We start from the raw sequence: 11,169 nt of genomic DNA, 5'->3' as shown, positions 1-11,169 counted from the left end.
TGTCTCGGCGCAGAACAAATAAACTCAGTCGGTACCCCGAGGCTTGTTTCTGTTATTGTCATTCTGGCCACTTGAGTAATCCTTCCTCTAAACTACTGTACGATGTGGCTCTGTGGGTTTCAGCTCAGTTTGATCTGAAAAAACAGGAAGAATACAGAGCAGCTCTGCTTTTAGATCTGCTTTATAAACACAACGGACATGAACTAAGCATGTGAATCACTGTTTTTTTAAGGGGAGTATTTACTTCTGCTCTAAATAAGACTGTAAGTGATATTTATTAATGAGCCAGATTTCCTGTTAATCCAGTTCTCAGCTAGTCGGGGGCTTACAGAGAGCTCTAATTGATTATTTTGTCTTTTCCTTTCTTTTCAGGACAAAACCAGAGTAGTTTCTCCCATCATTGATGTCATCAACATGGACAACTTCCAGTACGTAGGAGCCTCGGCTGATCTGAAAGGAGGTACGGTGCACAAGTAGAGATGCTGTTGTGTTACCAGCAGCATTAAAAGCTGTTGTTTTGGCATCCAGGACTCTTCTGTTTTCACTTGAGGCAACTGTTGCTGTTTCTCACACCAAGACAAGCACTCTGCCAAATTAATACCTAACATGTTTAGTTTGAGGGCCTGTGTCCACTTATGCAGTTTTGTGTGCTGGCAGCTCCATTTTCTTTACAAAACCAACGCATTTCAGCATTTTCAGCCCTCAACGTCCTCGGTGTAAAACCGCCCTCTGCGTCAGCTTTTTTTTGTCATTGTGCTCACAGCTCTCAGTTGAAATAGTTCAACTTTTCACTTCTCCCTCACCGACCAAAATCAAGAAGGAGCTTCCAATATCAACTTTGTCAACAACAATCGCAGGGGAGAAGCAAATCCTTTCGTTTTTTGGAAGGCACAATTTCCAGGTGTAGAGCTGCTGCTAACGCCAGGACACGATTCCTTTACATCGTTTTTTAAGTTTTCTTTGTAACATTTCCTTGAATAAAAACAAATATTAGAATTTTAAACAGACTTAACCGTCACTACCGAGTGAAGCGGAAGTGCGGCCTGACAACTTTCGTAACCTAGCAACAGTAAGAGCTGGTGAGAAGCGCTCTGAAATTCAGGTTGTGGGCGCTGCCAGCGCGAAAAACGCTGTTAGCGGACACAGGCCCTTACTGGACAGATCTAAGTCTTCTAACTGGATTTTGAGTATGTCGGACATTCATATTAATACATTAACTTCACTCATGTCAAAGTATACAGAGTATAGTATATTTGATTTTATGCTAGGTGTGTTGATGGACATGGCTTGATTGACATCAGTTTACACATCTAGTGTCATTTCCTTTTCCTTTCCTGAGTACAAAAAAGTGTATAAATGGTGTACAGCACTGTGCATGTTAGTTTATGGTGTAAAATGCTGCTCTCAGCACAGTTTCTGCATTTGCAGGTAATTTACTACTTTTTTTTGGTACTCTGCACTTTCATTTATGCATTGCAGCATTATTGTACTCCGTTTATTCTACACACACCTCTATGAATGCATATATATTTATATAGATAGATAGATAGATAGATAGATAGATAGATAGATGGATTTAACTAATGTATGTCCTATAGCATTACATCCTATGCAGTTTCTAGTGTTAGTGTAACGTGTTAACTGCGGACGCATCGTCAGGTTTTGAGTTTGCCCTCTCTCTGAACACAGACAAACAAGTGAAACCAGACAGCTGCTGATGTGTCCAGACACCTAACATGAACCTGCCAAATCTAATTATATAACCAGTCTGCTTCTTAATCCCAAAATTATGGTCCTGATGGTTTTGTTTTTGTCCTCTGTGTGTTTATTTCGGCAGGTTTTGACTGGAATTTGGTGTTTAAATGGGACTACATGACCTTGGACCAGAGAAGGGCCAGACAAGGCAATCCCATCGCCCCCATAAAGTGAGACAGATTAATGAACGCATCCACTCAAGTGATACACACATCTGACACACTCCAAATACTAATGTAACTCTTTGTCTCTGCCCCCTGCAGGACTCCTATGATAGCAGGGGGGCTGTTCGTCATGGATAAGGAATACTTCGAGCAGCTGGGGAAGTACGACATGATGATGGATGTTTGGGGAGGAGAGAACCTGGGTGAGTGCTGAGATAATTTAGCAGAGTCACAGTGGAGCTCAGAGTCAGTAGAGTCACAGAAGCTTTTACTTAGACTTCACTGCTGAGTCTTTAACTGACTACCAGCCTGTATGAACGAGTGAAAGAGGCCTCGGGAGTATGCTACAGCCAGTTAGCTTAGCTTAGACTTGAAATTGGGGGAAATAGACAGCTTTCCTTCATCCAATGGTAGCAAATCCTGCCTACTAGCATCTCCAAAGCTCTTTATTGTGTTACAACTTATGTGTTTAATCTGAACAGTAATGGGTTATGTGCCAAACAATTTTTTCGTCCGGGGTTGATGGACGGTCTTTGTGACCTTTGGACAAAGGATGGCTAGCTGCTTCCCTCTGTTTCCCTCCGGTCTGTATGCTTAGCTAAGCTAACCCACTGCTAGCTGTCGCTTCATATATAAACACATCTTCTCATCTAATTCTCAGCTAGAACGCAACATGAAATAAAATATAGAACAGCTTTTTAAGTCTACAATATTTGTTTTGAAGTCCTGAGTTAGGCATTTTGGCTCACCAGCTTGAATTTTTGAAACCAGAAGTGACCATATTTGGATGACACGATGGATATACATGTCTCTATTCTGATAGACAGGGTGCAGTGGTAGCATATTGTCAATCACAGGTGGCCAAACTCTAAAACATACCCTGCTTTATCATCTATTTTAATCCAAATGGGACCATAATTTACCAAATTAACATCAAGTGTTAAATACGATTTGAGACAATAAGCTCATTATAAAAGTGTTAACTGAAGATGTGATTTAATTTAGAAGTATGGTCTATTTTCCTATATGGCTTGATACATCCATCCATCCATTATCTATACCACTTTGCGGGGGCTGGAGCCTATCCCAGCTGTCATTGGCAGGAGGTGGGGTACACCCTGGACTGATCTCCAGTCAGTTACATTGCTGACACATAGAGACAGACAACCATTTACACTCACACCTACCGCCAATTTAGAGTCACCAATGAACCTAAGGAGCATGTCTTTGGACGTGTGGGAGGAAGCTGGAGTACCTGGAGGGAACCCACACATGTAGGGGGGGAACATGCAAACTCCACACACACACAGAAAGGCCCCTTCTAGCTGTGAGGCAACAGCGCTAACCACTGCACCACCGTGCAGCATATTGAAAGCAGTGGAGTCTCCCCCTGCTGGCCATTAGAAACAATGCAGGTTTAAGGCACTTCCACTGTGGCTTTACTTTGAAACCAGAGGATACATCTGCTTCTTATGAACAGCCTGTGGTCTTTAAATTTAACATTTAGAGGTTCTTATCTCCTCTCCATCACAAATGATATTCTTCTGGCATGAATAAGGAACAGATTTCTGCTCTGGTTTAAAATCTGCTCTCTCTCTTTGAGATTTCTTCCTAAAGTAGCGCCGATGATGTGCCTCACGCTGTGATCAGCTCATGAGCTCATTCAGGGTTTCCATGCCAAGAACAGAAAATCCTTTGGTGTCGTATCTGGGTAAAAAAATCTCCAGATGACAGTTGATCTTAGAAAATTACAGTGATAATGTGATAATGATTACAGTCAGTGTTGAGTGAAGATAGCCGAAGTGTACACAATATAGATCGTTTGAAAACAGTGCAATGATATAATAACAGCTGTGTCTCCCTGTTGCTTTGTCTGAATTCAGCAGGGACATCTTTGAGAATAAACAGAATGATTCATGCGCCTCTGGAGACAAAGCAGTGATTCAGAGCAGGATTGACATTCAGACTCTGGTTTACATGTGCGCTCATTTAGAAACACTTATTCAAATACAGAAACCAGGCAGTATCAACACACTCAAAACAGCTATGAGATAGACTTCTTACGTGCTGCTTATGATAAGTAACTGCACTGTTTTTATAGGGATTGTTTGTTGGATCTGACCCGTGTGTGTGTGTGTGTGTGTGTGTTTCAGAGATCTCATTTCGTGTGTGGCAGTGTGGTGGCAGTCTGGAGATCATCCCCTGCAGCAGAGTCGGCCACGTCTTCAGAAAACAACATCCATACACGTTCCCTGGAGGCAGCGGTACAGTGTTTGCAAGGTAACACACACACACACACACACAAACCAAGATGGAACACTCCTTACTTTTGAATGCTCCTCCTATCATTGATTTATTGAAGAATTAATTCCCCATTCACACATGTTGCCTTCCCACCGTTTGTGTAGTCTACTCTGGGTATCTTGCATGTAGAAAAACCTGTGTGAGACCTGGCGTTCACAGCAGCCTGCAGACTGAGCTGAGAAGCCTGGGGATTACTCCAACATACTTTCACCTACAGATTTGAAACTTCACACATGTTTAGTCTGGACATCCAACATTGTAACATTATACACATGTCTTAAAATGTGAAACAGCATAATACCCCCTCTTTAAATTGGACCTCTCATACCTTGTGTTAGAAAGGGTTCCTGGCAGAAAGTGGCAGCAAATGTGCTTTTATACGAGAAGATGGGAATGAAGATGGGCTGGTTATTAATGGGCTTCTGTGACTCAGCAGATATAGCTGATTGTTCAGTAATCGCAGGTCTACATTACAACAATTTTCCCCAAAATGTCCCACAAATTGGTTTTAGAAAAAAACTGGGCATGAACAATTTAATGCATGTGATCGAAAGCACAGAACAGTTCAAACAATGAACAATGGATCTTCTCATTTAAAGCTGTTCCTTAATGGTGTTATAGCAACAACCCCAGCTGGCATCTAATCTAATATAAATGTGTTCATATATAACGCAGCCAATAATAACTTCTTTTTGGGACATATTGTGATGAGGATTTTCTTGGCTAATTGTTTTCATTTGGGTTGATTACTTTCTCTCCATACAACGCTCTTTAAACTTAATTTTAAACAGAAATTGTTTCTGATTGTGAAGCTAATGCTTTTGTAAACACTTGAACATCCATTATTGAGTTTAACTACAGCTTTGAGAATTAAACAGTGTTGTACCATTAAATCTAAGCGCTGAAAATTAAAAGACAATCAAACAGCAATCGGAGGGAAAATTACTTTCTCATTTGGAAAGAGCGCTTTTCTTTAATATAGAAGATCTGTAAGCCGATACATCCAACCACATAATCACTGAATGAACATCAACAATGGGGAACGTGATACATGGAAAGATATGGATCTGTGCTTTGAAACAGGCTCAAACCACAAGCATCCACTCCTGGAAGAGAGCCCAACAAGCCCTCACAGCCCTGATTAACAACTCCAACACATACATCACAGGGAACTCAGTGTGGCTGTGGTTCCTCTGGACAAAACACAGAAAAAAAAACAAGAAATGAAGGGAATAATAGACCCTTGTGTGGAGTATCTTTGGAATCAGCTCGTCACTATTTTGGGTAATTGTCTGAAACAGTGATATTTGTGATGCCTCTTCAAAGTAAAATCCAGTCTGTCAGCCGTGGATGAAAATGACTAAATGTTCCCTGATGGCTGCGAACAATAAAGATGTAGGAAACAAAAGAGAGTCAAACCCCCTGGGATCTCAATGACACTTAGAAACTCACTTAGATGTACAAACTTGGGAACAATAGACTTCATAATACCATGTTGGCTGTAGGTGTGACTGCCACTTCAGTTCAGACACCTCCCGTACACCATATTCCCAGTGTGCTTCTGTCAGTTACATAAAACTTCAATATAGTCTCTAAAGTAGTTGCATAACCCTCTCCAACAATTCAAGATATCATTAATTAATTAATTAATTTGATGGCTGCAGAAGTGTTCTCACGTATCGGCTTCAAATATGGAGACTTGCAGAGCAGAGCAGCTTTATCGGCGAGCTCAGGTTCAGCTCAGTTCAGCGCCTTGCCCTTCAGTCTGGATAAAAGCCCCAGATACCCTCTCTGTGCCGGCTGCCTGTGACCCTGGGGAGCCGCGAGGCTGTGCCTGTTATGTCTGCTTGGATGACATTATAATTGTTCAGGGAGCAGCTTTTCCCTAATATCCAAGTTGTGTATACTAGCCATGTAGAGACAGGACTATCAATGTGAAAAAAGCCCCTTTAGAGCCCATTAAGAGCTCCCTAGGGTACATTGTCTCTGTGGCTGGATCAGGATGAAACAGAGATTTCTGTAGAGGGCGAGCTTGCTGCTAAAATATAGTTAAACTGGTAGCATCTGGTGGTGTGTGAATTTAAAGTTCACTCATCTTCAGGTGCCATTCTTGATGTGTAGTTAATTTAAAATTGTTTGGCCTTTTTGTCTTTATTGATACTCTAAAGATAGACAGGAAATGTGGAGAGAGGAGACTAGGGAGGACATGCACAAAAGGGCCAGGGTTAGAGTCGAACCAGCGGCTAATACAGCAAGGACTTTGCGTCTGTATATGGGGTGCCTGCTCTACTAATTGAGCTAAACCAGCGCCCTGGTAGAGTCCTGTCTAAGGCAGAACTACTTGTTTACTGGCTTGTTACAAAAAGCAATACAAAAAGACTTAATGCAACGCTGTAGTAACTTATTTGTCCAGTGTCCAAGAAAAAAAGCAGTAAAGCAGCTCTCCCTGATCTCATGTCACCATAGAGCCAAGAGATTCACAGGTACCTTGTTTGTACCTGTTTGGAACATATTTAATCAATATCACATGAGAGGGAAAGATGTTGTAGGCAACAACAGATTATTATTTGCTCCACCAACTGAACTAGTTCCACAACTTAACTGAAAACTGGACTGTTGTTGCCAAGCAACCCAAACATTCTCCTGCACTCTGTGTCTGCTGGTCACCACAGATCAGCTGTTTTTCATCATGTACATTTATCTGTTTGATTTTATTTATCATCAACCAGTGAAATAAGAGTCTGCTGTGTGATTCAGAGGTACCAGCTGGATCAATGTAGACACACACGGTCTGCTGTAATGTTAATTAACAGTATTCAGAACACCTGACTGAGGTGGAGCCATACACAGAGTGAAAAGTCCTGGTGATGTTGTTCCCTATATCATGACTCATGGAAGGCCTCTTGTCAAATCAGATTACTTGGTTGGAACCAACTGTTACAGTATATAACTACTGTATGTTTGATGAATTAAAGACTTTCCATACACAACTTCTTAAAACAGACAGGGTGGGGCCCGTCTCATGATGCAGGATAAATAAAGCTGAAGGTGGCAACTAACTGTAATTTTCATCATCAATCATCTTACAATTACTTCCTTGTTAAATCAGTCAGAAAATGCACATGGTAATTGACTAAGGCTTATTATCATCATCACAAAAGACAAAACAAGTTCAGAGGGAGAAATGACGTGTGAGGTCAAAGGGACAGGCCTCGCTGATTTGGCCCCGTTACCAACACAGTCAACAGCTGCAGCAGAGGATGTTTTTACTCACTAGTCATGAGGCTATTAAGATAGTTACTGGAAAAATCTACACAGCCACGTTTGTCTGTTTAGCCAGAGGAACTCTGCCCTCTAATGGCTGCACAGATAAATGAGCAACTGAGAGGTGAGAGCAGGAGAGAGTGTGTGCTTCCTCGTCTCTCTAGTGCCACGTATCTTTGACAACACACACACTCGGGCACACACAAAGCTTGTCCAGCCTGAATATGACTGCCCATGTCTGGGCACATCTCTCATGCAACTTTGATACAGTCTGCCACGTCTGTAATCCTGAATCTGTCTCTCTGTCCCTTTTCTCCCCGTCTCACTTTTTCTGATTTCATTTCCCTCTCCATCCTCACTTTTGCTCATCTGCTCTCTGTCTTCCTTTCATCCAATTTCATTTCTCCTCATTTCTGCCTTCCATCACACTGCTCCTCTTTCATTTTCTCCCTCCCCTCCATTTGTCTTCGTCTCCCCACTCTCTCAGGAACACGAGGAGAGCAGCAGAGGTGTGGATGGATGAGTTTAAAAACTTCTACTATGCTGCCGTCCCCTCGGCGAGAAATGTGCCCTATGGAAAGTGAGTACCATGAAGCCCTGTAGGAGTGTGAGACAGCATAATGAAGCTGGATTAGGCAGCCACATGAATGGGCATATTAATTACATTGCCAATTAGCAGTATGTCAGCTGTAAAGAAGTCAGTTACCCGTTTTATAGATGTGACATGAGGCAGCTAATGTGGCTTAAAAAAGGGCAAACAGTCAGAGCCTGATCTGCACTGATCAGAAGGCTGCCATAATATTTGACATGCTTGAAGGGATTAGTGTTAGATTATGACGGCATGCCGAAAAGTAAAAGAACATGATGGACAGACACGTTATCTGTAGAGAGGAGGAGGGATCTGATGGCTAAACTCCAGGAATAACGGAGGAAATAGTGATTAAACAGGCTTAAGATGTACTTTTTTTAAATATTTGCCATTTTGAATTTGTGTCAGGGAGCCTTAAGTTTATTGTGAGAGTAAAACATACTTTGAAAAGGAGTAAAATAAGTGCTAGAAGACAATTGTTAGCATGCTAACAGGCTAAACCAAACACGTGAACATCACATTATAATGTTGAAATGCTAAAATTTCATTTAGCACATGCTTTTGTCTAAAGCAACGTACATCTGAGAGTTAATGCAACACAAGCAAGTCTATAGACAGGAAGGAACATTAGCATTTAGCTTAAAGCCTTGCTAAGCTAAGGGAGCAGCTAACAATGCTGTAGACTCTCAGTCATGCTAGGAACATCTTGCTAATGAGACATATATTTTGGTATTTAATGTTTATCTATTTCACTTAATCACACAGTCCGTCTCCTGCATATTGCATATCCACACTTTTCCACCATTCTCAGATTTGGCCACGCAGCAATAAACACTCTCACATTCATACTGTGTAGCTCGACAAAATGCTTATTATGCGACCTTGTGGGAGCGCTCTCGGCCTCCCCCTCCAGTGCACGCCTAAGCAGTTATTTTCCCCCAAAGGATGCAGCCTCAGACGTGCCCTAGGCCTCTACTTTCTGCCCTCACAGGCTGGCAAAATAGGGAGGCAGTGATTCAATCAGTGTCTGGAAGCGTTGAGATCACAACCTCTGAGCCCTCTAATACTCCGCCGTGTCTTTCTCGCTCTCAGCATCCAGAGTCGTTTGGAGATGAAGAAGAGATTAGGCTGCCATCCATTCAAATGGTACCTGGAGAACGTCTACCCTGAACTGCGGTGAGAAAATTAGGGCATTTTGTGTAATATGATAGGGTACATGGTATGACACTATAATGTTACGTAATGAACTTTAATTACACACAGGAACAACTCCCACCTGAATTACAGTTGCAGTATTACGAGACCACAGCTCTGCTAGGAGAAGCAGTATGGCTGTGATCTCCTGTGTGCTATGATCTAATGTTTTAAACATATACCTATAGATTTGATTCAAGAATAAAATACTTATTATAGAATTTGTGTGTGTGTGTGTGTTCAGAGTCCCAGATCATCAGGACATAGCGTTTGGAGCCCTGCAGCAGGGAGGAAACTGTCTGGACACCCTGGGTCATTTTGCTGACGGGGTGGTTGGCGTCTATGAATGCCACAACGCAGGGGGGAACCAGGTAGCGTTGCCGCGAAGACACACACAGGTCAGCTTATAAAATCCTGCTCTAAAGACAGGTGGTGGCACTGGTGGTGAGAGCACAGGGAGGATGAGGAGTCAAATATGTGACAACCAATGTGGATTATTTAAGTAAGACTGTAGTAACTAAAATGTGTTCTTCTATATACATTATATTTATAGAATATATAAAAATACGACCTTCCAGCTGAAATCACAACGTGTAGACTGAAGCCTTAACTTGGGTAATACTTGGAAGTATTGTAACATTTTATTTGTAGGAAGTTTGAGTGTTTTCTGACAAATTTTAGGGACTACTTTGATATAAAAATCCAGTTAATTGAGGGGAAAGAGCCCCTATATGAAAAAACGAATTTCTGGGTTAGGCAAGTGTCCAGGATATTAATGTAAACCTATATTGTGTCTCCGATAGTGACCTAACTAAACGTGTGCGCGTGTGTGTGTGTGTGTTAGTGTGTGTGTGTGGTTTCTCAAAGAGTATATTCCTAAAATAGAACGACAGGTGTGAAGGTCTTACTCAGAAAACTGGTGACATTTGAGTTAAAGAGCGACCATCTGCCTCACACACCTGTTTACCCCCAATCATTCTGCAGTAAAACACAACTTCCTACACAAATAGATTTCAGTTTTAAAGCCTAATACAACAGCCTTAGAAATAAATCGCATCATTAGCTAACAGACACGCTTTATTTAATGATGTCAAACATAGTCCAGCTCTCAAGGTTTGCTACGAGGGGGGGGACGTCTTGGTGGGCACTCAGTTGTTCCTGTGGGTGTCAGTTATAGAGGACAGAACAGATACTGAAATGAAATCACTCGACCCGACAGCTGCTATCTATTACAGCCTTTGTGTGATACATCAGTGCTGCCAGACTTTAGTAATAGATAGTAATAGTAACAGAACAACGTGTAAAGAGGGTACAACTGCTCTGCCTGACACTTTAATCTCATCAAAAATAAAACAGCCTCACACACATTTGATATTTAAAGCTGATACCAATTTCTAAGGGATCTCCTGAATGTCAGTATGTCGGCCGGATTACAAAAGACCTTTTCTACGTGGGTTGAGCACCAATATAACTAATCAAATGTACTCAGAACTATACTTTGTCAACCAACTCTATTGTGGAGCACAGTCTGCTCAGCTCTGATGCTGTGCTGAGAGGATAAACTATGGAGTCAGAGCAGGCTCTACTGTACACACTGTATGATGACACCATTTCATAATCAATCATAGCATTGTTTTCATATTGGCGCTCATTTGAATAACATATCTTTCGGGTTCTAATAAATAAGTGTGAAGACTTTAGACTAAAGTGTGTATGCTTTAAAGCTTACGGTGTTTCTACTCTCTAAAGGAGTGGGCCCTGACTAAAGATAAGTCAGTCAAACACATGGACTTGTGTCTGACGGTGGTGGACAGAACAGCCGGCTCCCTCATCAAACTACAAGGCTGTCGAGAGAACGACAGCAGACAGGTGATGTACACTGCAACAGAGCTGCTCTCA

General features: G+C 41.8%; 1 protein-coding gene across 1 annotated transcript in view; it reads left to right on the top strand.

Annotated features, from left to right (window-relative positions):
* Window positions 1–11,169, top strand: part of galnt2 (UDP-N-acetyl-alpha-D-galactosamine:polypeptide N-acetylgalactosaminyltransferase 2) — a 61,176-nt gene that overhangs the window by 46,396 nt on the left and 3,611 nt on the right. The window contains 8 exon segments of the mRNA XM_069657988.1: window positions 373–460; window positions 1,838–1,925; window positions 2,019–2,122; window positions 4,073–4,199; window positions 7,975–8,067; window positions 9,169–9,252; window positions 9,515–9,641; window positions 11,020–11,139. Coding sequence (XP_069514089.1) covers window positions 373–460; window positions 1,838–1,925; window positions 2,019–2,122; window positions 4,073–4,199; window positions 7,975–8,067; window positions 9,169–9,252; window positions 9,515–9,641; window positions 11,020–11,139 — 831 coding nt within the window.

This window comes from Semicossyphus pulcher, unplaced genomic scaffold (assembly GCF_022749685.1).
Source record: "Semicossyphus pulcher isolate SPU_LCO1_2020_fin unplaced genomic scaffold, fSemPul1.0.p SCAF_1, whole genome shotgun sequence".
NCBI classification, from domain to species: Eukaryota; Metazoa; Chordata; class Actinopteri; order Labriformes; family Labridae; genus Semicossyphus; species Semicossyphus pulcher.
The sequence above is the reverse complement of the archived record's forward strand: the minus strand, read 5'-3'. Positions and strand labels throughout refer to the sequence as shown.